The sequence below is a fragment of the Echiichthys vipera genome (assembly GCF_963691815.1).
Source record: "Echiichthys vipera genome assembly, chromosome: 15".
NCBI lineage: Eukaryota > Metazoa > Chordata > Actinopteri > Perciformes > Trachinidae > Echiichthys > Echiichthys vipera.
The window spans coordinates 10,244,319-10,271,749 of record NC_139840.1 but is presented as its reverse complement, the minus strand read 5'-3'; the positions used below and the strand labels follow the sequence as shown (position 1 = coordinate 10,271,749).

At 40.1% G+C, this 27,431-nt stretch overlaps 1 protein-coding gene across 1 annotated transcript in view; it reads right to left on the bottom strand.

Annotated features, from left to right (window-relative positions):
- The window catches only part of myripa (myosin VIIA and Rab interacting protein a), a 33,680-nt gene that overhangs the window by 5,788 nt on the left and 461 nt on the right, over nucleotides 1-27,431 (bottom strand). Inside the window, exons 2-11 of the mRNA XM_083928592.1 lie at nucleotides 25,588-25,760; nucleotides 16,224-16,445; nucleotides 13,551-13,687; nucleotides 10,519-10,599; nucleotides 8,976-9,073; nucleotides 7,394-7,474; nucleotides 6,728-6,874; nucleotides 5,934-6,048; nucleotides 5,058-5,617; nucleotides 2,158-4,056 (exon numbers count right to left, since the gene is read on the bottom strand). Coding sequence (XP_083784718.1) covers nucleotides 2,158-4,056; nucleotides 5,058-5,617; nucleotides 5,934-6,048; nucleotides 6,728-6,874; nucleotides 7,394-7,474; nucleotides 8,976-9,073; nucleotides 10,519-10,599; nucleotides 13,551-13,687; nucleotides 16,224-16,445; nucleotides 25,588-25,697 — 3,450 coding nt within the window. The 5' untranslated portion in view covers nucleotides 25,698-25,760. The remainder of the gene's footprint in view (nucleotides 1-2,157; nucleotides 4,057-5,057; nucleotides 5,618-5,933; nucleotides 6,049-6,727; nucleotides 6,875-7,393; nucleotides 7,475-8,975; nucleotides 9,074-10,518; nucleotides 10,600-13,550; nucleotides 13,688-16,223; nucleotides 16,446-25,587; nucleotides 25,761-27,431) is intronic.

Genomic DNA, 27,431 nt, shown 5'->3' with positions numbered 1-27,431 from the left:
CCTTTCCCACCTTTGTATTGAAACTGTTGCACAATAATTTCCCTCGGGATAAATAAAGCTTCTTGAATCTTGAATCTTGAATCTGATAAAGATGTGGTTGAAAAAGCCAGTAAGAGGACCTTGAGTTAAGATAATGTGGTCAAGAATTAATAACGAGAGTCATAAAGTAGTTTAAGGTAGTTTCACTCTCCTTCTGGCGGGTGTATTGCTGGAGACCCAATGTCGTGCTTTGTGTTGGGTTAAATTTGATGCAGTTTCGCCGGATGGACTCAAGTCTCAGACGGAGCTCTTGGATTCTGTGGGTCCAGATGAATCTACTTATAGAAGCCACGCCCATTTGCATCTAGATCGATATTCTGCCATTTTTGAATTGTGTCCCAAACAGTTTTTTCACTGCTCCTTCTACAAAGTTTGCGCAATCGTCACCAAATTTGGTACAGCACATCTCTGGACCAAGACAGAAACAGTTACTTTTTCACATTTTTGATGTTACATACAGTTTGGCTGTAGCTGGCCTTCAACGTTTGCTCAAATGCTCTAGGCAGGGCTTGTTTTACAAATGAGTGAAAACATCTCTCCTGTACGCTATTTCAACCACATTTGGTCGTGAGTAGAAATCATGTCTGAGTAGCCTTGACAAATTTGGTGCCATTTGGCGCTGTAGAAGAAACATCAAACTATACACAGCTATCTGTCCGTGTATGGATGCATGTATGACTGTCCTTTGCATATTTCAAGAAACGTTCATTTAGTCGACCTCATGCTCGGCAGGTGTCATGCTGGGGACGCAAGGGAGCGCAGTGTTGAGCTGGAAGCCGATTGGATAAATAGATCTCAATGATGCTGTGAGCAGCACTTCTGAGGGCTTTCTCCGATACGATCTATCTAAAGTTTTTTTAACATTAGCCACCATAATCTACTAGCTGACCAAGACAGGCTGCAGCAAAATCCCCCCGTGCATTGAATTGAGGGTAACACCTAATAAAAAGGGTGCAAATCATAAAGCATGAGTCGTGATGATTTAATGTATGAATCAATGCATGATTTATCACCAAAAGGAATGTTAAAGCAATTATTACCTTTCTGGCATTTTTACACTTTTCTTTTGTTATCTTAAAATGCTCCTAATAAGCGTATACACACACTTAAATGTAAAAGAAATCCACAAGTTGTTAAAATTCAAAAATATTCAATTCTCATATATTTATGATACCAGTTTGACTAATCATTTGATTCTGTCCCAATAAAATTATTTGACGAGCTTCCTGCGTGTCATTTGTTGCTCTGCTTCATTTGTGCTGCTTATGTCGCGTTCAAGTGCCATGGGAAGTCCAAAGTTTCGGACCTCCAGCTAGGCAAAGTGCACTGGAGTGCCTGTCAAAGGGTAACCTTCTACTAGCTAATTCGATAGGTAGATCTCCGCCGAATATGTTTGTAGGTGGTTCCACTTTGACAGGCACTCCAGTGCACTTTGCCTAGTTGGAGGTCCGAAACTTCAGACTTCCTATCAAATGCAGCATTTCTCTTAGCACATGTGTCGGGGGAACTCCAGAGGTCAGGCAGGTGGAAGAGGGTGGAACTTTGGAGGAAATCGCTGTGAGACATGCAAGAAAGGTAAGAATTGCTTTAGTTCGCAGTTCCTTAATTCGTTAATTGGCATGCGACCAGTTATATAAAAGTTAATTTCAGGACCATGAAGTTGCTCAGTCTCTCTGAAAAAAAAAAATTAAGGTTATCTAAACTTGTCCTCAGATGTAAATCCATTGTTATGTATGCCACATTTACGACCCAAGGGGTGGAACTATATTGTAATAATTACTTTTGTTTGTTGTTGGAAGAAAGACAGAGTGTAGCAAGGTACAGAATGATATGCAAAATCATCCAGCAGGTGACCAATTTAGAGGCGAATGGAGCGGAATGGAAAAAAATAGCTTTGTATTTCTGTGAGATAAGTGAGGCTGTAGCATCAAAACCCCCTGAGTAGTATCAAAATGTGCAATGGTGCATTTCTCATTGCCAATGAATTAGAACTTTTTCATTTGTTAGAGGAAGAATGTGTCTCACTTTACTCTGGCAGGGAGCGTTGGCCACTTACAGTAATGTTGCATGTTTCATGTATCACTGTCCAGAATGAGATTTTAAACATGTAGTGCTTACGTTTTGCATCTCCTCAGGCGACAGTAAACCCTGCTCTATGTCGTCTGCGCTTTCTTCTTTGCTGTCCTTGAGTCTTTTATCCGTTTCTTCACTTTCACGACCTCCCTCTATCATTTTACACCCGGTCGTGACTTTTCCGTCCTCTTGTTCGTCCTCATCCATTTCTATCATCTCACACGTCTGTTTGGCCTCAAGTGTCTCTTCGATTGCTAAATGTCTTTCTTTTTTTTCTTGTGCATCTGCATCGTTTTCCTGCTGCTCATTTTCATTTGCACCTGTTGCGTCTCTGCTCTCCTTTTTTCTGGAAATATCTCCTCCAATTTGCTCACTTAAACTTTCACCTGGTCCATTTCTCACAGCCGACTCTGGCGTCACATCGTCACCTCGGCTTTGTAATTCTTTTGCACTTCCCTTCTCTTCGGATACATTTGTGCTTTGTGAATCGACCGCGTTGTCTCCCTCAATTTTGACATCCTCATCTGTCTCTAGCTCTCTGTTTATGCTCCCGTTTTCTGCAGCTTCATCCTTTGACGTTTGTACCTGCATGTCCTCCAAAGTCATCGTCAACATGCTGCGGATAATTCTGTAAAATTCCGCATCTTCCTCATCGCTGCCTGCCGCTGTATCCTGTCTCTCTTCTCCTTCCTCTTTGTCTGACCCTTTCGCCTCTGGCTCTTGAACTTTTGTCTCAAGTAAGGATGTTTCTAACTCCGTCTCTTGTCTTTCCTCTGTCTCCTTTGCCTTCAAAAGTTCTACTTTTTCCTCACATATATGTTCCTTTACCATCCTTTCGTCCTTGTAGGTTACTCTCTCCGTGCAATTTTCCTTTTCCTCTAGCTCTGTTTCGTCGCCGCTCTCCATCTTTCTTTCTTCCGTTTCATCCTTTAAATCAAACATTTTCACATCCAAATCTCCTAATGATTCTCTCCTCTCTACATACATTCCCACTGCCTCCTCCATCTCAATTCCTCTGTAATTTATTTCCTGCTCCAGCACCACCTCGTTTTCTCCAACTCTATCCAGCTCATCTTCAGTGGAAGAAAACTGAGAGGTACTAACTAGACAGGCCAAATCGCGCAGTTGAGCAGTCTGGGTGTCTTTTTCTGCCTGCAGTTTCCACAGCTTCCCTTCGTCTATCACTTCCTCCCCCTCTTCACCTCTGCCTGCTCGGTCCAACTCGTCCTCCGTCGATGAATATTCAGTTGCGTTGGCTTGGTTAGCTAATCTGCACACTTTCACCGCCAGCTCCTCCTCCTCCTCCTTCTCTCCTGTCGTCTTCTCTTCATCCATGACGCCAACTCTGTCCAGCTCATCCTCTGTGGAGGAGAATTGATTGGACCGGACTTCTTTTTCCAGCGTACAGAGTTTAGAAGTAAGCCTGTCCGTCTTTTCTTCCTCCATATCTTCATCCCTGTCTCCCTCCCATTCTCCTTCACACTGGCTAATTTTGTCTAACTCATCATCAGTAGATGTGAAGTATGTGAGTCTGGACTGTGCGATGAGCCTGTATAATCTGAATTTCATCTCTTCCTCATCTTCCTCCTCATCTTCCTCGGTTATCACTTCGTCCAAGTCAGTCTCCATCCTCCACAGCCTCTCGTCTTCTTCGTCTCGGTCCTCGCCTCCTCGTGTCTTCTCCTCCTGCTGTCCATAAATGCCAGCATCTCTCACTTCTCCATCAACTTCTTCTCCATCTCCGGTGGAGGTGTCAGACACTCTGCCTGCTATCTGTTGTAGTTTTAATGTGAGATCCTGCTCCGTCGGATTGGCTCCATGTCCTGTGATGTCACTCTCCAGGTTAAGTGTAGATGCACAAAGGGACGAGGCCCCAGGGGTCAAAGTGTCCGGGGTCGCAGCATCAGAAGGATGTTGGGAAAGACAGTCTTGCTCAATGTTATCCTGTGAGTGTAAGAAATAATAGATTTAATAATATGTACATTTCTGTGATGAATGAAGTATGACTTCCTCTAAAGTTTAGAACATTTGCATTTGAGCATCTCACATTTTCTCACATGTGGAGAAATGTAGCAATTTGATCCAGCTAGTTTATTTTTAAATTATTATTCAGGCAGCATTTTAACTAAACTTGCTTAAACAAGACCTCTGCACAAGCTATAACAACAATTGTTTACATTTTATTAACATTTTATTATACTTAGTTGCCAGTATTTACAAGCTAAAACTGATCAAATATACAGTCCTGCAATAAATCCTACCTTGATGTGAAACTGTTGAAAGTGTTGATTCAACCAATATTATGTCCATTCCCATTTATACCAATGAGGGATACCGAGACTCATTTTTCCTAATTAGTTGGTATGTAATGATAATTCTCATATTTATTACTTTTTTAATTATTCAAATAATCCTTTGGTCTGCAAAATGTAACAACACAAGTAATGTTTCTCTATGTTTATTTTCCTGTTCTGCACATAGACTGTTTGTAAGAGACTATCTTTAATAACACTCTCTATATATTTATGATGTATACAGTATATATGTATGAGCATTTTGTGCATACATACATATGTATTTGCGTTGATTTTCTTTTTAACTGTTATTTTTATCTCTTACCGTTCCGATCATTTGCCTTTTCTGTTTTTTGTCTTTTTATTTTAATTTTAACTTCATTTATCTTGCTAAATAAAAGGTGCTTATACATAACGTAATTATTATTATTATTAATATTATTATTATTATAATTACTGTTATTGAAATCAATTTTAATCCAGAATTTAAACTCATGAACCTTTACAGGAAATGTACCACGCTGTAGAACCAGAATACGCAGTTGCTCCTGGTTATGTCATGTAAAGTCTACTGAGCTCTTTCCTGCTGTGAATCATCAAAACATCTTCCCATCTCAAATCATCTCATCAGTTCCTCGTTTTTTTTCTTACCAGCTCAAAAGAAGACAACTCTTTTTTACTCCTCCTTTTCTTCCGTGATCTCCTGACTCTTCCCCCTTCAGGCTCTGTGGCCACCTTGCTCTCCTCTCTGGCTTCGTCCACGTTAAAGTTCACATCGATGATGCTGGTCCTGTAGGAGGATGAAGGTCTGCTGATCTCCGCCGGCCCCTTCCTCTTAACAACAGCCAGCAGAGATTTATTCGACTTCCAGTTCCCCTCAGAGTCTGAAAACAGATCTTCGCTGCTGCCTCTGTGGCCTGTCAGCGGGGACGGGGTCCTGTCGGGGTTGTCCTGCAGGTTTAAGTAAGAGCTTGTCATCCTCCTGTGGATCTTCTGGAGGACAACACCCCCGGAGATGCCAGGCTCCGGTTTGGATTCATTATCTGAGCCCATGCCTTCGTAGGCGGACACCACTTCAGACTCCCTCTCCAGGGCAGTGAAGACCAGGTTCTTCCTTCTGGTCAGCAGACTGGGACGTCTCGTCACAGCCTGCTGGGCGCTCTGCAGGGCGATCCAGTTCCCGTCTGGGCTCTTCAGCACTGAGGACACGCCTATTATGTAAAAACACATGCACATAAACAAAACAGTGGAGGAGGCAGATATTAGCCGACATTGATTATCACATCAACATGAAATCCCTAATAACAATAATCTTGTGTTTAACTCATTAACCTCTGTTATGATATCTCTTAATTAAAGCTCCTACAGGTGAAGCAATTTCTCAGTTATTGATATGTTGTATTTAGTAAAAGTTTGAGCAAAAAAATAATTAGCTTTTTCTTTGTTGACAGTAAATTGAATATTTTTAATGTGCAAATATTACCACACAAAAGAACGGTAGCTGGTGCTTTTAAAATGTTAACTTACCAGCATTGTCCAGCTGGTCCAAACTCTTCCAGGTTGACAAAGCTGACCCCCCTCCGTCCTGTGAGGAGTCTTGTATCAGATCATTGTCCAACAGTGAGAAGGCAGAGTGAGACCTCTGAGAGAAAGGTAAAATGATTATTTTATACCAATAATGACTGTTTTTATAATAGTTTATTTATTTATTTCACTATTTTTTGGGTTCCTCCATACATTTAAAAGACTAAATATTATTTGTTTGCACACACACACACACACACACACACACACACACACACACACACACACACACACACACACACACACACACACACACACACACACACACACACACACACACACACACACACACACACACACACACACACACACACACACACACACACACACACACACACACACACACACCACTACATGACATATCATTTCATGACATTGTGACACAGTATGATATAATACCCTGTTACTGTTACTCTACGCAGCACAATAACACATGTGCAATGGCCATGTGCACACAATAGCCACATCAAATGATCACACACAGAGCAAGCTAGACAAAAGAGCTTGAAAACATTTATAAGGAAGGGTAAGAGTGTATTTTTGAAGAGACTAAATGAGCTAATCGTTCTTATGGTACTAGGCAGAGTGTTCCAGTCTGAAGGAGCTTTAAATTGAAAATGGGTTCTATGGGAAGCCACGAGTCCCTGAATAAAAGTACTAAATGTACTTTTCATGTCTCTTCTACACAGCCCCTGTACATTATAGTGCAGTAAAAAATGAGAGGGAGTTTTTTTTACCCAGAGGCCGGGTTTGTGTTTAAGGGAGCTCGAGGCTTGATCACAGTCAGACTGAGGATGAGGATGAAGGTCAGTGTTGTCTTTAAATGGCCAGTCTTCATCATATTCTGCCCTCATCTCATTTAAAGTCTTCCTCCTGCTAATGATCTAAGAGAGACAGAGACACGATTAGTACCACATAAAGGCTCCGTACAAATGCAGAACACAGAAATCAGCTGGTAATAATGGCACATGCTAGAACATAGGTGTCAATGTACAGGACATGTGCTTGTTTTTGTCTGTGAGCCTGTTGAAAAATGTTTTCACTTGAAATTACTGACAGAGCCATATAAAAATATTGGATTATTCATTTAATCGTTAAATAAAATACGTACACTGTGTTTGTTCTTGGTTCAACAGGTTATATGCAATCATTTTAATATGTTTTGATAAACATTGAACCAGTCCGGCTCTTGGCGTGTAGCAAATATGTTTTTTTGGCCCTCTGATGTATTTGACTTTGACATCCTTGTGCTAGAACATAACCATGAAGTAGCAAAACAGCTGACTCACATTTGAGTATCATCCAATGGCTTTCCACACAATAACTCAGCCTTATCACGCACTATAAAACTGTTACTATACAAAGTTGCAGCTCAGACAGCAAAATACATTTATTTTTCTTACTTTTTGCACAATAGTTTTGGACAGTTCCTCAATGAGCTCGCCTCTGTGCTCCCGCAGATAGTGAGCCTCATTCTGCTTCTCCTGGTAAACAAACAAACACACAAATAAGATTATACAGCACCATGCGCACACACAATTACACACTAAGCTGATTACTGCTCTAAACATATGCTGCAAACATACATATTTGCTATGTCCAGTTCAAAAGCTTTTGATACTTTAACAGATTAGCGAGAAGCAAATCTTTCCTAACATACTGTAGAATTTAAAAACAAAAATGTGGCTCTCCAAAAAAGGGATTTAACTAATAGTTCTGGAGTTATAAATATTTTAAATGATTATTAATGTTGTGGACACCCAGTTGAAAACCAACGTGACAGATCAGTGTTGATGGTTGTTTAAGGTGGTGGTTGAGTGTCTCTTTGGAGTTTTGAACCTCTTTGTGTTGCTTTGTAGTCATTTTGACTCTTTTGTGTCTCCTGTGATTTGAGTCTCGTATTTGTTTTGCGTGTGTCTTGTGCGTAGTAGTTTTGCATGTCTTCGGAGTCGATGTGTGTCTCTGAAGTAGTTTTGTGTCTTGTTATTTTGTGTCTTTTTGTTGTTATTTTAGGTCTCTTAATTTATTATTTCTTTATGTCTCTTTGTTGTGGTCCGGTGTCTCTGTTGTGTCTCTTATAGTCATTTTGCATCCCTTTAGAGTAGTTTTGTCTGCAGTAGTTTTTGTCTGGTTGTCGTACTTTTGTCTCTTTATAGTCATTTTGCATCCCTTTGTATTTGAATAGCATCTCTTTGTAGTCATTTTTTGTCCGTTTGTAGTTGTATAGCATCTCTTTGTAGTCATTTTTTGTCCGTTTGTAGTTGTATAGCATCTCTTTGTATTCGTTTTGCATCCCTTTGCAGTCGTATATATGTCGGGGTTTTTTATTGTCCTGTATTATCTGTTTCAGTGACACTCTGCAGGTGAAGCACAACTCTCACGGGCTGCTTTTGGTTAAAAAACGTCAGGTACATGCATACAAATGTCTCTTGTGTAACAGGGAAGTGTTTTTAGGTTGATAAACGAAGTGCACTTTATGTAGAGTTACATTACTAATTTTTTTTTTAATTATTTCTTATTTTACCAGCAGAGTTTGTTGATTCTAAACTGTGAAGTAACATCGTTATGTTCAGTATGATCCACGTCAATTTCCATTTTTTGTTGGCCTAACAATGGTAGCGACATTGTTTTATTCTGTAGTATCAAACTAGCATTTGGATTGCAGCATAATCCTGATGGTTTTCCATAATCTGATTTAAACTCTGAGTCAAAAGAGAAAAAGCAGATGAGTCAGATTAAAGGGGAAATCGATGAAAAGGAGTACAGAGGATACTTATAAGTATATGGATTGCAGACCAATAAAAATAAGATAAGCCAGCATTTACAATAGAGTCTGAAAATCATTCACAATAAAAAGGTAATAGTGCCCGGCAGATAATAAATGTCAGGAAACAAATCAAACAGCATGTTATGGGACACAAAGTGCAAGACAGTGTGTACATCAGCATCCAATGATGCATGTACAGATGTGAACAACTTAAATACCTGACTGGCAGTGTCGAACTCAGCCTTGGAGATGGCTTCGTCTATGGCCTCCTCTGCCACCCGCAGAGCCACAGTGAGGGTCTCTGCCATGCTGTGCTCTGAACACAAAGACATAATTATCACTTGTTTTGTGGTGAGCCAAATCATTTTCAATTAAACTGTTGGAGCCGTTACTAATCACCGCCTCATTCGTGTTAGCGAGGCACTACAGACCTGCAGAACTGGAGAGTGAGGAGAAGTGAGGGCAGAGTCGGACAGATAACAAGAGAGCAGAACAGACTGGAAATTCAGCCGTATGTGATGCCAAAAGATTATAAGAGGAATCAAGATCATAATTCCTCCCCCCACTGTTTCATCTGATGTAAAGCTTTAGATTCATGGCAGATGGGAACAAATAAGTTCATGGATTCATGAGAGGATTACAGCGACTCGAAAATAACCTTGACCTGGACAAGTCAAGGCAAAAGAGAGTCAGTTATGGCGACTTTCTTACGGAAATGGAATGAAGCGCTCACTGTTACAAGACTTGATTATCAATTGGGCGAATAGAAAAACTGGCCCGGGTCCCTAAAGATGAGATGTTTGTTGTAATGACTAAATGATTAAATTATTTAATATCAACTGACATAGAGCGGTTCTTTCGGTGGCTCCAAGATCAATACGACTCTCAAATCTGCCCATCCAATATGAAGTTGGAGCCGGCAGCTGGTTAGCTTAGCTTAGCACAATGACTAACAAACAGGGGGAAAGAGCTAGCCTGGCCCTGTTCAACGTAACAAAAAACCCTATCAACACCTCTAAAGCTAACTGGTTACCTCTGAACAGAACCAGGCCAGTCATTTCCCCTTGTTTCTAGGCTTCTTGCTAAGCTAAGCTAACCATTGCTTTGCTGTAGCTGCATTTTTGCCGTACAGAGAAGACTATTTAATACTGTTAATGTTGTGATTTCATTATGCATATTCTTAAGTAAATGATCACTTAATTAACTTCTAGCCAAACTAGGTTGGGAAAACACTCATTTTTGCCCTTTCAAGGACCCTGGGGAGTTTCTCTGGTATTTAAGAGTATAAGCTGTACCATTTCTGTACATAAATACTACAACTTTTACTACTAGAACCACGTACAGAGCTGGAACGGATGCTTTTATTACTACGGCAAATACAGTACAACTTTTGCTAGTGTACAACACACAAACTTCTCACTAGTGCCACTACAACAATGATTACTACTAGGTACTTTAAGGGTCTCAAGCACAGCTAACATTACTAGAGTACCACTATGTGATACCGTATATGTAGTGCACAAAACCTGATTTACTTTAGAAATAACAGGGAAAAAGGCACTTTTGACAGGATGAACTTTGAGCTTGTAGCATTTATTTTCTTTCTTCTACTATTGAGTAAACGCTTCATTTGAAATGATGCACATCAACATATTTGTTAACTAAAATGACATAAGTGTATATTTAGTATTATAAAGTTCTTTTTCTGGTTTTGTGTACATGTTGTCATGTTTGTCAAATTATTATAAAACATGTCTGCACCTTTAGTTTGTCTGTAGAAGGTTGAGTCACTCCCACACACGCTGCCCTCATTGCATGTACTCTCCTCGTACGCGCTTCCCTCTGCAAACACACACACATAAAAAACATTTAGATGCACATAAAAAGAAGGACACAGAATTAAACTCTGTCCTGAAGCCGAGGTAAACATTTTTAAAAGTCAGATGAGTCATTATGGCATCTATTTAATGCATCAACAGTACAGTCTGTAATGTTGAAATGATTATAATTACTTTGCATGTTATTTCATGCAGAAATCTGAAATCTATTGTCCCTAAGTTTTTCCTCAATTAGATATCTGAAATCTATTATTCATTTATTAGTTGGACAAAGACTTAAAGCTAAATCTTATGGAAGAGTATTAACGCCGAACATAATGTAAGAAAAAGGAGGAATATATAAATGTTACATTTCAAAAGTAAAGTCGAATTGTAGAGAATAAAGTTGAAATGAATCAACATTTCAAAATAAAGAAAAAGATGTCTAATACTCTTCCGTAACATTTCGATGAAGATACATGGGATATGATTTTCCATCACTCTACTGAAGAGAAGAGATATATACTGATGTGAGCACCCTCTGTGCTGGTTACAGATATCAAACCGGGTTGCTTACACCAAAAACACACCAAACACTGGCGGATTGTTGCTTGCTGCGAATGATTACATTTTTCTGACAGGTGTGTTCATGTGTTTCAAGCAGGAAGGAATTCTTTGTGAACATGGTTCAACATGTATCAGGAGTCACAGGACTCTGATTCTCCGATTCTCAGCACACTTTGCTGCTAAAAGTGAAAGGTTTTCATAGATATTGCATGTCAGCTCGCCGCAGCTTTTGTGTGTTTTTGGTGCTTACGATTCCCCCTAGTTGTTTGATGTGTAAAAATATTTTGTCTTTATGTAAAGCACATTGAGTTGCCTTGGTATGAAATGTGCTATATAAATATAGATGCCTTACCTTGCCTTGAAGAAGCTGATCTTCAAAAATACAAACTAAATGTTATCACCTCTGCATCTCGGATTGCTTGCCTGCATAAGCTGATGACATATCTGTGCTGTGAATATAGCTGAAAACTTACAGGATCTCAGCCTTTTTAATATAAAGGTTTGATACTTTAACAACATGACTTGATTTCAGAGAGTTGGTGAGTTCAGTAACACTGCAGTTTCTCATTCATGCAACAATGCAGCCATTTGTGGTTATATAAGTGCATTAGAGCAGTGAGTATGGTATTACCAGGCGATCTGATCTGTGGCGCTGGGTCAGAGGTACAGTAAAGTACACAGGGTCACTTCCAATCATTTTAAGGGGCAGAAAGAGGACAGATTATTTTGAAAATGCGAATATTTTACTCTCTCATTGCTTAAAAAACAACAACATGTGAGATATCCTGTAAATGTGTGTGTGTGCGCATGTGCGTGTGTGCGTGTGTGTGTGTGTGTGTGTGTGTGGACATCTGTTGTAACATCTAACGAGTCCGGACACATCTGGCCGCCGCAGCACATGAAAAAGACTCATGACCGACACAGTCAGGAGGCTCAATTCACGCAAAACATAGCAGGTGTGTGCACACAATGTGCCACAACGTCTGCCGACTTCTACACTCTGTAATTGTTTAACATTATAGACTTAAGTGTTCCCACTGACTTTGGTGGACTTAATCCTTTTGAGTGAAATTTCTCTACAAGCAAAATAACTTTGTTGAGACTTCTCATCTGCCAGCATCAAGTCAAACCTTTAATTGGTTCATGATTGGTCCCCTGGTGTAAGTTTATTTTGTCTAATGAAAAATAAAGGAAGAAAATGGTAAAAGAACAAGTTGACTGAGAGTCTAATTAATACTAACTTATATATATTTATGGTTTTGTACGTGTGATAATTATCATTTTGACTTCTGACTGTTTTTTATATATTGCAGTTAATGCTTCTATACTGCATTGAAAATAAGCATCAAGTAATGATGAGAGTGTGTGTGTGTGTGTGTGTGTGTGTGTGTGTGTGTGTGTTCTCCTCCTCAGGGTCACTTTGTCATTTAGCTTTACTCTTTAGAGAAGGATGTCTCTGAGCAGTGCTGCTGGGCTGACTGTCTTGAGTGAGAAATGTTTCACTGCGACACAAATCACACATGATGATGCCTCTACCCGCCGCTTTTTGTCCCCAAATGTCAGCTCTATTAATTCTGATGCTATTCATTCAGCTTACATTGTTTCTTATGCAAATAACGTCAGCAGAGCTTTCCATGAGTCAGACTATGCAGATGCAAATTTGGTGACTAAACACTGCTGAATAACCAGTGTGGGTCAGTCATAAACAAATAAAAATGCATGATAGAGAGTGAGTCTGTGAGTGCAGAATGAAAACAGTGAACCAGAGAGAGACGCTAAGCGGTGGGCTGATGCCAGCCCCCATCAGTCCTTCTCCCACAGGGGTCACAGCTCTGCATCATCTGCAGCCTGCGACCTCTCCTCCACAAAACACACATAATTCTCTGAAATCCCTTATCTGTTCAATCAGATCAGAGTCTCTCAAGTAATGGCCCGGTGGCCTGTACCACTCTGCCCTGTACATGCTGGAGCATAGGCTGCTGGGTGAACGGTCAAAGCCCTGTATAGTACTTCATATTTTCAGCACGGCTGACTCCAGAAAAGCTCCTAACCTTGCCTGTTAGTGGTTGTGTTTGTGCTACATGAGTCACATTAAGCTGTGCAGCACTGCTTAAAGAAGTTTTACTCTCACTTGTTATCATACCTTGAAACTGCAAAGCCAAGACAGCAGTCCATAACAGAGAGCAGAGAGGGGGAGGGAGGGCAGTATTCCATTTGAATATCACCTCTGTGTCTTTTACTTTATATACCTGTTGACTTCAATGCCAGAGGCGCAATTGTTCCCACAATGAACGTATTTGCTACTATATTAATGTTCTGCATGTCGAGTACATAAGTACAGCCCCTTTAAGTCACATCAGCAAAGTTAAGAGAAACAGGTTTTATTCAGAAAACTAAAACAGCGTTTACCTGTAAGCTCTGAAAGCACACTGTGCTCCGCCAGGTGCTTCCTGTAAAGAGTCTTCAGCACTTTGGCGCTGCCGAACCTCTTGAAGCGCGTCTTCACATTAGTATAGAACCACTCCAGTGACTGCGTCTTCAACAGCCTGAGAAAGAAAAACAAACAGACGTGAGATTTAAAATAGATCCAGTATCTCATTCTGATCATTTGGCAACATTTCTGATAAATCTTCAAACCAATACAGAACCCTGAATGAATAAACTGACATAAACAGGCATCAAAGACTGCAGACTTTATTTTATTGGTGATATTATATGCAGATGATACAGTTCTGGGTATTAAATTGCTTTAACTATCCACTACACTTCCAGCCATTCGTAACACTAATACCAGATGATAGACTGTGAAGAAGTATGTCCTACAGTATAATAGCAGTGAGACAGAATTCAGGATATGTGGCATACGTAAACATAAACTTTATAAAAAAATTTGCTGGGAAAGGGTTGTTAAACAGAAGAAATAAAACACAGGGTAGGTAGGTAGGTAGGTAGATAGGTAGGTAGATAGGTAGATAGGTAGATAGATAGATAGATAGATAGATAGATAGATAGATAGATAGATAGATAGATAGATAGATAGATAGATAGATAGATAGATAGATAGATAGATAGATAGATAGATAGATAGATAGATAGATAGATAGATAGATAGATAGATAGATAGATAGATAGATAGATAGATAGATAGATAGATAGATATGCCATCGATTATGTATATCGGTACTGGACATGAACTAATTTGTTGGAAATCAGTGTTACGAATTACAGGCAAATGTACACGCAGAGTACTTTATGTCTAATCAAATCAAAATCAGCCACATAATGTAGTAAAACACACAGTTACACACATGCTTGGAGCTGCTTTGGAAAGCACAGTCAACAAAGACTCAGCTGGCCTGAGGAGCTGCTTCTGGAGTACACACTTACTTAATTCTAGCTCTTCCCGTTTGTACCCTTATGGTTGAATACACGCTTTGGATAAAAGCGTCTGCTAAATTAAATGTTTATATCACTGTGCACAAGTCTCAATATTTAAGTGAAAATTAATTTAAATGTTTAGGAATGACAACATTAATGGTTTTGCAGAGAAATGCATGTCAGCATGTTTAATGGGTTAGCATCTGTTCACTCTGCCGTTGAGTTGCAGTGAAAGGAGCTGAGTGAGTGTGTGGACAGGAGGTGTGTTGACAGGAGGTGACAGAAAGTCTCCAAATGTGAATCTCCAGCAGTCTCTCCTGTCTCCTCATACAGACAGAACAGTGGAGAAAACCGTCAGTGAGGTTTAACTACCAGCTCTCCTGTCAACACCGGCTTTCTAAATAAATAAATAAAGATCCACCAATTATAGAAACTGACGGCTTCATAATAAAGAAGACAGCTGAGATGGACGTATTAGGACATTTTCTCTGATAAGTTATTAAAAAAAGCTCCATTTCCTTTTTTAAAAGTACTAAATCATGAATTTTAGGTTATAGTTTTAGTGTTTTCGTTGCCCATACTGACTGTGTCCACGGTCAACTCTTGTTGCTGCTGGGATATCTGCAGCCATGAACCAGAACAGACTATGACGTCCTGACCAGACTGTTGTTTAGCAGCAGCTTCTTGTAATTGTTGTTGTAATTGTGACTTAATCAAGCGTTTTTTTCACCCATTGTTTAATCGGATTGCTGCGATGGAGACTGTCGTCGCCCTCTGTGGGGGGTGACTAGTGGTGGCTGTTTCTGGATACCTGGAGTTGTATGATTTGACCAACCATAGTTAGCATGACCACAACAGAAAACAGCAGGCCTGGAGGCAAATTAGTGCAATTCTTCAGATTTTTAGGGAAGTTGTTGTCATTAGTTGAAACTGTACTAATAGTTCACTACAGGTGTGTTGTTAAGCTAATGTTAGCTCTTCAACTGTTTAGGTTTAACAGTAAGCAACTGACTAGCTGTTAGCTGACCTTAGCATCCGTTTTACCGCGTGTTGCTGGAGGAGGAATACAGGCAGAAATGTCAATATCTCAGGGACAAATGTTTAAGAGAAAGGAAGGCACAAACGTGAACGGACTGATTAAATATTTGAACTATTGAAATATTTATCCAAGTACTGATACTGATAAAACTTTACATTCTTGCTCAATTCCTATATCTGAGCTGTAGTAAAAACATAAAACAACTATTTTCAACATAAGAAACCACAGCTTAATGGAAATATAATGAACTTTTGGAAACCTGAACCTCTGAACGGAGCATCAAAGTCTTTCTGCAACATGAAACACAGAAGTTGCTTTTAGTGCTTGAACACTAAAAAAAAGACCATTGCAATAAAACAAAGAGAGTACAAAGTGTCTTTGTACATTTTTTTTTGCTGTTGTTGTTTCAGATCTTCCACACATCGACTCAGTGGTCTGTTTCTCTGTTGTGTGTTAAACTGCCTACAAATATTTCAGCCAATGGTGGACTTTATCCTGTACTCAGTCTTAGTGACTATGTTGTGAGTAATAAATCCATCTCTCCAGCAGCCCAATAAGACCTTAATAACCTTTGACGTCACTATCAGTCTCTCATCTAAACTTAGCCTCCTGTACTTGATAAACACACCATCTGAATCACTACAACCACCGCCGTCCGACCTTACCTGCTCTTCTGGCAGGTGGAGCAGATCCAGGCTTTGTCCCGCTTGCTGTAGACCCGGCAGGCCTTGCAGACGTTGTGGTGGCAGTCGCAGCACTGGCGCTTGGGGTTGAGCAGGAAGGTGAAGGGCGAGCAGCAGCGGATGCAGCAGCGCTGGTTGAAGCAACTCTGCCGTGACAGCAGGAGGCAGCGACTGCCCTCCTCATCCAGCTCCTGCTTTAGTTCACTGTGGTGAGGAGGAGGAGGAGGGGAGGAAGAGAGAGAGGGCAAGAAGAGCGAGAGTGAGACAAAACCAGGGGGAAAAAAGACAGAATATTTAAATCTGGGTATATGTGTGACAGACAGTTCCTCACTGAGGGTTTACGGAGTCAAATCAGATGATTATCACAATGAGGACGAGTACACACAAACACACGGATGATCCCCTGCCTCCATTTAATGAAAATGGAGCAGAAATTAAATTGGTTTCACAAAGTCGGTCATTTTAATTGTTTTCTCAACATATTTTCAAAAGGTAAATGATGATTGAAAAAAGCAGCAAAATCTCCCTTAATGTACATTATTCATTCAAAGGTGTTGAAAAACTAGTCAGAGATCTTATTTAAAGGTGAATTTCTCATTCGTAAACGTCTTGAATAAATATGCAGGAGCGTTTATCATTTCACAGTCGTTTAAACGCCGCCTGCTGTGCTCGTGCAAAGGTTAAAGCAGGAGGATGTGCTGAATTATGCATCTTCTCTTCCTATATGTAGAGCATCATAAACATTTATTATTGCTTGAGAAAACTGTCCCATCCTCAAGGTCGATTTAGTTGCTGACCTGGAGCTTTCGATGGAATGAGCCTGTTGTTACAGAATTAAAGAAGAATCTTTTCTTAACACTTTAAAGACTTCTCTTCCATGCTTCATTGGTGACCGTGTAGACAGCAGTTGAGAAAATACAAGCGTATCACAGGATATGAACATCAGCCTTTGTGAGATATTCAGATTGAATTGCTTTTTATTTCACCTAATTAACTAAGACACTGGCCCTCATTTATCAATCTTGCGTGAAAACGGGCGCAGATCTGAGCGCAGAATTGGTCGTAGGACAGGACTCACATTTATGATTTATGAAACATTCGTATCGGACCAATCTCAGCGTACGAATGAGCGGGCCTTGATAAATGCGGTGGCTGAATTCGATCGTCATGAACATGTAACGCCCTTAAATATTCCTGGTTCGGAGGCCTCGCCCACTGAGGTCAAACATGGAGACGAAACATTGGGAAGAAAAGACACTTTTCCGACACACAGATCGGCATCCTGACATCTGAGAGGGAGCAAAATAAAGATGTGCTTTTTGGCAGTCTTAAGAGTGGAATAAAAGGGGCCCATAAAAACGCTGCATGGTTAGAATAACGGAGGCAGTCAACACGAAGCAGCGCTCCACTGTGACCCGTGTGCGTGTGTGCGCACTGTTGAACCTGCACCCCTGCTCTGTAGCGGGGTTTGCCAGCGGGGTTATTAGGTATTCCGTTAGAGGATAACCTTTGTCACCTAGAAGAACCATACCAAGATGTTAATCATCTGATACCTTGTTTGATTTAATGCAATTTATCGAGGAGATGACTTTGGCTCTGCAGTGCGCCTTCCTGCAGCCGCGCGCCAGCACATTCATTCATTCATTCATTAATTGATCTTCAACCGCTTGTCCCTGTCGGGGTCGCGGCCGAGCTGTTTTGAAATATAAAAGAATCGTGTGTGTCCCCTGGCCGCCACGTTTAAAAGCGAAAGCTTGGCATCACAAATCACCTGTACATTTATCGAGTGGTAGTTTTTGCGATCGATGAATGCGTAATCATTCATGGATGGTGCCTTCAGACGCACATGAGCACAATCAATTGCTCCAACCAGAATTTTTATTTTTTGTATTCGTTTTAAGAATCCGTTTTGATCTGTTCTTAATATGTGACTGCTTATGCTTAATGACAGCTGAGATTTGTTCATTATTTTCAGCCAGATTTTGCTGTGCTGCACCGCAAATCCACAGGCTCAAATTTGCGTACACGACCTCAGACCAGACGTGAGATTTGACCGTAGCTCCCGCTCACGTCCAAACTGATAAACGCCGAAGTTTGTGTGGAAATGGTCGTACGCACATTTTTCTGCCATACGTTCGTTTGATAAATGAGGGCCACTGTGTTCATGTTAGTTGATTCCTTGTTAGTAACGGGGGGGTTTAGTTTGTTTCGCTCTATAAAGCTGCACTTGACCGTGAGCTTGTGGGTCGTAGCAAGCAGAGTGATATTAAAGTTTCATAGGTGGTCGTGTGTTTGGATCTCAGCGTGCAAAAACTCTCTGCATGATCGGGGAGTGTGGTTGTTGTGCTCTAATGTATTTTTTTGTCTCTCGTCCTCTGATTCAACAGCGTGGGCGAGGATGGTGTGGGTGGTTGCTCCATATTCGCTCAACCACGTCGGTTATTGAGTGATCCTAATCCCCCTTGTAGTAACACTCCACCCACGCTTTGACTTGACGAGAGTTATTTCTGTACATGGACTCACAACAAGTGCGTCCATCTCATCCACACTCGTTTCATGAAAAATGTAGGAAGATGATGTCCCCATTCTTAATCTCGCTCTCTGAGCTCTGATTGGTTAACCCTCTCTCCATCCAGTGGAAACAACTGTGAATGGGTGTAGCACCACTCCTCTTTTAGGTCCGTAAAGTACTTTGAGAAAAAAAAGGACATTTTAAAATCCACAGTTGCACAACAACTGAACAAAATCTGCTGATGAAAACAATGTGATATGATCAAAAGCTCCAGAACTGGAACTAAATAGACTTGTTTTCTCAGATTTCTTTGAACATTTTGATAGTTTCTGAAACAGTGGTGAAACATAAATAAGTGCATTTCATCAAGTACTGTATTTGAGTACTTCTACTTTGCTTGAGTATTTCACTTTATACTTCTACTCACCGCTACATTTCAGATATGGAACTTTTTGCTCCACTAGATTTAAACTACACAGTAAGTACTTTTTAAGGTAAAGGTTAATAATACACAATGTAATCAACAAATATATTATTATTTAATGTTAAAGATCAAGATAAAAACTTTATTGGTCCCTTGGTGAACCAGTGCTGCCATGCTAGCTTGCAATAACAGTGCTCACCATCCAATTGCTGAAAAATGCAATTCTTGTAGAAATCTACAAATGTCAAACGTTTCTGTGTAGTACTGGGCGACATACTGGTTTTAATTGTTTTTACTGCACTTTAACTTCTGTATTTGACAGCTGAAAACTCTTTCAGAAATGTCCTTTTATTTATTTTATTTGAATGTCATTATTTATGTGTCTCTTTCCAATGTTTCCAAATGTCTGTGTGAAGCACTTTGAATTGCCTTGCTGTTGAATTGTGCTATATAAATAAACTTGACTTAATTGACAGCTGTAACTCACGGTGAAGGTTACAAATATAATCACACGTTTTTTCGTATTATTCAGAAGTCGCAAGCAGCTGAAAAGAATCTACTCGACTCACTGAGCAAAATGTTCTCTTCTAGACATTTACTTATATTACAAGTTTCCCTGCATGCCGCCTGCAAAGAAATACAGATACAGAGCACTGAAGAATTGACAACAGTTCACATACAGTATGAATAGTCACAGATACTGCATGTCGAACAGATGCAAACATGTTAGACACAGGTCGATGGAAAAAGAAAATACAGTGGGAAACAAGATGGGTGGAGGCAAAGTACGGACAAATGGAAACTGTTGTACGTAACGCGAGAAGGAAAGTGTCCCAGAAATCCATTATTTCAGGACTGCAGGAGCATCAGGCATGACTGAATCATTTATAGGTGATGCTGCTCCAGACTGATGGAGTGTGACTACATGAGGACAGGGGCGGAGAAAAGAAGAGCCACTGTGGGTTGCAAAGTTGAATTAGTTATAGTTTTAAATGACCAGAACTCAAAATGAAATTCCTCATTTCCCCCTTCACTGAGCTTTTTTATAGACTGTATTCATTTGAGAAAGATTTGATTCCTGAAAGGGTTGTTTTAAAGATAATTCTTGAGTGCTGAATGTGATTTATGGAAAAAAGAAACTTGATAAACAGACTGACAGAAGTAGAAACCAGCAACAGACGATTGAAAATAAAGCGCGCGCACACACACACACACACACACACACACACACACACACACACACACACACACACACACACACACACACACACACACACACACACACACACACACACACACACACACACACACACACACACACACACACACACACACACACACACACACACACACACACACACACACACACACACACACACACACACACACACACACACACACACACACACACACACACACAGAGCTTAATGGATAAGAAACTACAGAACATACTATAAAGGCTGCAACTAACGATCTTTTTCAGTATGATGAGATTTTTCCCTTTCAATTAAATTCATTATTTATCAATATCCTATAAAAATGTCAGAAAGTGAAAGACGATCCTCTCTTTTTCCTCAGTCCAAGTCGAGGTCTTTAAACGTCGTGTTTTGTCTACAACTTAAAGATAAAGAGAGAAAAAAATACAAAACAACATTTGAGATGCTGCAACATTTTGGGCATATCTGCTTAAACCCATGATCTGAACAATTGATCTTTTACAAAATAATTAATCCTCTCAGCTTCACACTCTGTATGACTCTGAAGTCCGTTTTGAATGCCACATTTCTTGAACATTAGCACGACGCTTCGGGACACTTTTTATGGTAAATGCTATATCAGATGCCCTCTCACTACAACACCCCACAGTTGCAGCAAGATGCATGAGAGTAGAGTAAGTGCAGAAATATACATGAAGTATAGTACAGTATCCCTCATATGTGCAAACACACCACAGGAGGAAAGTGCGGCAACATTATTTAGCAAGTCCCTCCCTCACATGAAACATAAACGGCATGTAGAGCGGCTCCGTCCTCACACGTCCCCGTCTAAAAAAGGATTTCTAGCTTTGGGTGTAAATGAGAAGGATTGAGCTGCAATAATCCTCACAAAATGTCTGTTTCATGGCGATAAGATGATGTGACGTGTCTACTAATGTGTGCTTGTGTGTTTATCTCTTGTTAACAGATTCAAGAAAGACACACGTGCTGTGCTGTGCTGTGAGCAGCAGTAAAGGATACGTTTGAGACTAGAATTAAAATTAATTTCAATTTATTTCAGCCAGACATCCGCCCTTTGTGTTTTGTTGATCCGTTTAATGCTATTATAATTACATCAGGTTTTAATCCTGGCAAAAATATTTATAGAAAGTGTTTTTTTCCTCAAGTCTTTGTTCATGAGTTTGAATATTATGGACTCAAAAGTAAAATATATTATAAATAATATTTCAAAAAATATGCAGAATAATAAAATGCAGAACATTTAATAACTCATTTAAATCATTATTATTTCACCATTGTTATTGATTGGATTTGACTAATATTATAACATTAAAAGGACTTGAATGAAAAATGAAATCCAATAAGACTCCCTGAGAAAATAAAATGTTTTAATAATATGCTTTTTTTAAATATAAATAACTAAAATAAACATAAAAAAATATTTAATAGACAGTAGTCATATTAATGCTGCCCTACAGAGCCAAAGTGCAGTACCTACGGAATAATTTAAGCCAAAAAAAATGGCTTTAAAGTTTGTTTACTGTCCCAACAAATGAATATTTGGCACATTGATGATGAATTATGGTTAACTAGTTTGCCAATAAATCATTTTTTATCCAATCAATCCTAACCTCCCTACTTTCAGGCCCAGAATGATGCAGAAATCATGTAATCAGTGACTCTGTAGTTACTGCACTTGAAGGGATATTACCTAAAGATAAATTATTGCAGAGGATTCTGGAAAAACATTAGACCACATCTCTTTCTGACTCGTCATTTTTTCTGTATTTCACTGATGCTTTCACCTTCCTGTGACACTTCCACAGGGATTAACATCCATGCTCTGTGTGTGTGTGTGTGTGTGTGTGTGTGTGTGTGTGTGTGTGTGTGTGTGTGTGTGTGTGTGTGTGTGTGTGTGTGTGTGTGTGTGTGTCTGTGTGTGTGTGTGTGTGTGTGTGTGTGTGTGTGTGTGTGTGTGTGTGTGTGTGTGTGTGTGTGTGTGTGTGTGTGTGTGTTTGTTCCAAGTTAATATTGTCACTTTATATTTTATTTTTTTGTTTTCAGGAATACCATGAAGCTCATACTGTTTATACAGTTTCCAGTTATTAGGCACAACTTGCAGAAACGAAGGCAGTAATAGAAAAATAATAATACTGTAAATGTAATGTAAATAATTTAGAGTGGATTGGATTACTTGATACAGTGAATACAGCTTATGATACATATATACACACCCATTAAGTAGGTGTGATTAACATTGTTTTTAGTTATCATAATCCATATACAGTAAAATGAGATGTTTACTGCAGAGTTTAAAGGCATTTTATTTGCTCAACACTCCCCCCTGATGGCTGGCACATGAACCTCATCCTACACTTTTTCTTCTTTTCTTTGACGAGTTTATGATTATTAAAAGTAAACAACTCCCGAGAGCCAGGCAGGTTTTTAGTCCGATTACAAATGGTTGAGTGATATTTCACTTATCTCTCACAAACATATTTACGAGATTGTTTCCGGTGATGCAAGATTCAGCCCTGATGAGCTATGAGTCAACAGGTTCTCTCTGCATGAGAAGAAGAAGTGAGGCCCTCGACTTGTGCAACCGCTTCAAGAAAAGTGAAGTTCAACCCCGAATTCATCTGTATAGCTCTCTAATCTTCAACCTCTCTGTCTGTCAGTCAGTGCTGTCTGACATTCAGAGAGGCTACTGGGTTTCATCTCACAGGGGTCAGAGGAAGAAATGGAAAAGCAGGATACATGAGGGCAGTGTCCTCTCAGCGACAAGAGGAAGTAGTGCACAACCTGCATCGCATGAGGGATTTACCTCTTAGATGTGTGATATCTAAAAAAAAAAAATGGTACGTGATCTTGTGTCAATTCTGCTGAAGAGAGGATGTGGTGTGAATGTGTTTGACATCATTAAGCAGGTTCAATATAAAACAGAGCATCTTGTCTTCTTCACAAATAAAGACATTAGTATAAATATGTCATATTTTGACCCAAATGGCAGCACAAGTCTCGTCATACCTTGTACACAACAAGATTAGCTGTAAGTAAGCACCTTCACTCGTCAGTCGCCGCACTTTCAAGTTCGTGAAAGTAGAAAGCTTACCGCTTAATCTGTTTGGGTAACATCTAGGGCTGCACAATATGAGCAAATAATGCAACATCGATGACGTTGAATTTAAATAAAGCTGATATTGAAGTGTGCTGCTCGCAGTATACTGCTGAAGTACAAAAAACTGCTTGTTGACTTTAAAGAAAGTGGAAGGAAGTTACTTTTCCTTTATTAAGAAGCATCTACAGCGTAAATAAGAACAATCCTGGAAGTGATGGAATGGCCCCCACAGAGCTCTCATCTCAACATCATCCAGTCTGTCTGAGATTACAGGAAGAGACAGAAGGATCTGAGAAAGCCTACATCCACAGGCGATCAACCTATGAGCCGAGTTCCTTCAAAAACTGTGTGCAAGTGTACCTGGAAAAATTGATGCTGTTTTGAAGGGTGGTCACACCAAATATTGATTTGATTTAGGTTTCTCTTCTGTTCAGTCACTGCATTTTGTTAATTGATGAAAATAAACTATGAACACTTCCATTTTTGAAATCATTCTTAAATTTACAGCATTTTTTCACGCCTGCCTAAAACTTTTGCACAGTAGTGTAAATGTTCCCCAAATGTATCTCGTGACCTTTCGGATGCACCACAAGACAAATCTACCTAACTGTATCTAAAGTAGAATATTTAGCTTGACTTGGATCCTGAAGTCGTCTTCTTCTCCGCCTTTGTTGGCGGATTGCCGTGTTTCTTGGTGCATTGCAGCCACCTGTAGGTCAGTGGAGCAGTGTGAGCACTGGCAGGGCTGTGTTTCACGTCACCCATGTGTGCGTGCATGTGCAAACCTCGTGGGCATGCATGAGATGAACAAAACAAAGATCCACTCATTAAAAAAAAACAGCTTCATAGCTTTACTAGAGGTCTGAAACTCCACAAACCAGCTTTAAGTACTAAAGTCATTAGTTTATGGCAGTTTAGCAGCATTGTTGAGAGCATCAAATGTCACCTCACATGAACTTGCACTGTATGTAAATGTCCCGTAGGACAGAATTTAGCACAAATTCCACATTAAGGCATTCCTCTGTTAGCAATTACAGCCATTAAGATAATTTGTTATCTTTTGATTTGGTTCCCTGATGGCTGAAAGCCTTTTAGGTTCACAGAGGGATGTTGTGTGAGGGACTAAAGCAAGAAGAGCAAGGAAAGGAGCCATGAGGAAATGATAAGTTATTCTTAACCTCTGACAAGCAGACAAACCATTTCCCACTATTATGTACCTCTGTCTCCCTCAGGTTGATGTAGACCGCACGTCCAAATACCATATTATTCAGTCTTTGTGTTCATACGTGCTGTGTTTGAACTCTGAAGGCTGGGTGGAAGTTTTGAGGAAGTCCGTCTGAGTACAACAGGAAAGGGAGGTTACTTCCTGTCCAGTTTAGAGAGGCAGGAATGCCTCGAATGCACACTGAACCCCACACAATGTGGATGAATCCTGCTTTTACAATATAATGCTTCTAGTGTATTCTGTGTCCAGTATTTGACCCGCAAAAATAAACTGTTCTGTGATAAGGATGAACTGATGAAAATGACAGCAGCTGTTATCAATATTTTTATTAGGCAAAAATATTCCAGAGAGCAGGTCCACAGTAAATAAAAGCACCTCTGCCAGCTCCTGATTTAATTCTGAGTATAACCAGAAAACCACTGTCTGAAGCCCTGAGAGGTCTGATGGTGAGACGGTCACTGAGCAGGTCAGAAATATACCGGCAGCCTGTGGTGAATGTTCTCATTTGTATTCTGTGTTCAGTGTTTGGCTCTAATTTATCTCTGGACTCACAAAAATAAACTGTTCTGTGATAAAGGATGAACTGATGAAAATGACAGCAGCTGTAATCAATATTACAGTCCCAGCCTGGTCAGGTGCGTACATGAACTGATGAAGCCTCTTGGATGAGAGGTGAAAACGTCTTCCTAGACAAATAACCAAGTCCAGTTGCTTTTGACTGAAATTGCTTTGTGGGGAGCTGAGACATGTGGCCGTAAAAAGAAACAGCAGCAGGCTTTTAGAGTGGATTCTCTTGTGTTTTGGTAAAGGTTTGAATGCAGGGCATTTCTACGTGGGCGTCAGAACTAACCTGAGGCGCACCTCCTCGTTCTTGCGTAGCCTCATGTCCCTCTGCACCACCTGCAGCACATGCTCCGCCTCGTTGTCCGATAGCCCCGACAGATCCAACTTCCTGCCCATCGCTGACGCACCTCCGGCTGTCACTCAACCCCTCTGACCAATCAGTCAGCTTATTGTTATCATCTAAAGAAGAGGAAAATATGCATCAAGAACAAACACCAACCAGAGCAGAACACAACAGTGAAACTGGGTAAAGACAAGCGTGTGGTATAAAGTTAATAATCTAAACTCATTTACTCAAGATCTGTAGTTCAGTTGAAAGTTTGAGGTTGTTGTACTTTATTTGAGTATTTCCATTTCTGCAATGCATCTTCATTAATTGGATACCTTAATAAATAAGGTTGTATTATAAGGGATAAAGATAAGACTGCATTTATTAAGGTTATATTGGTCAAATTCAAATGCTACCCACCAGTGTGTCTAGTCAAAAATAAGCCCCACCTTTACCAGCTGCAACATTGAAGCAATGTAATGCACTCATTAAACTTTTAGTAGTTCTTCTACCAATTAATAATGGTATATGATACTGAACAGTATAAGTACTTGATGTATGTGCTTTATGAGGTTTGTAATGCACTTTAAGAGAGACAGAGCCAGTTTTGTGTATTTAGCCAGGTGTATATATGTCTGTGCAACATACAGTCACAAAACGTTACAGGTGTGTAGTCCAGATCAAAACGAAGGCTGAGTCGGAAAATAGGTGTGATCCCAGCAAAGGGGGCTGGAGGTAGAAAGTTTGCTCGGAAAATCCAGTTTTCCTCATTATTATTAACCTTGAACATCATCCAGAACAATCTAAAATATACCTAATTTTTTATACTCAGGGAAATTTATATTATGTTACCCCAGCTGTTTTAGTTGATTTCATCTCATCTCATCTTCATCCTCTTATCCGGGGTCGGGTCGCGGGGGCAGCAGCTTTAGCAGGGGACCCCAAACTTCCCTTTCCCGGGCCACATTAACCAGCTCTAACTGGGGGATCCCGAGGCGTTCCCAGGCCTCTAATCTCTCCACCTAGTCCTGGGTCTTCCCAGAGGCCTCCTCCCAGCTGGACGTGCCTGGAACACCTCCCTAGGGAGGCGCCCAGGGGGCATCTTTACTAGATGCCCGAACCACCTCAACTGGCTCCTTTCAACGCAAAGGAGCAGCGGCTCTACTCCGAGTTCCTCACGGATGGCTGAACTTCTCACCCTCTCTCTAAGGGAGACTCCAGCCCCCCTCCTGAGGAAACCCATTCTTAGGGTCATGACCCAGCTTTCATGACCATAGGTGAGGGTAGGAACGAAGATTGACCGGTAGATCGAGAGCTTTGCCTTCCGGCTCCGTTGATTTGCTTGCTTTAAATTTAAATTGCCTCATTTATTCTCAAGGTTTTATTATTTTACAAAATAATTAATATTTTAACATTTATCACAAGTTTGATATTTGTGTTTCTTGGTGCCTTGGGTGTTTTTTTTATGTTTTACTGGGCTGTATTGTAAAAGAGGTGTAAAATAAAAGGTTTAATTATTTCATGACTGTATACACTCAGTAGAAGGTTCATTAGCTAAAACTAATGCATTATAATAAAAGTCATTCAGTATCATTACATTACAAACATATGTCCTTATACAGAGAGGTGCTTCTGGTATTTAGCCACCACACAGTGATATAAAGGGGAGTACCACCTGTCAGTATAATGCAGAACAGTGCTACTACATCTGTCTGCTGTAGCCCAGAGAATGAAAATAAGGCTTTTAACTGTAGGTATGCATTTAACTGTCACCTCACATAATAACCCTCATGGTTGATATT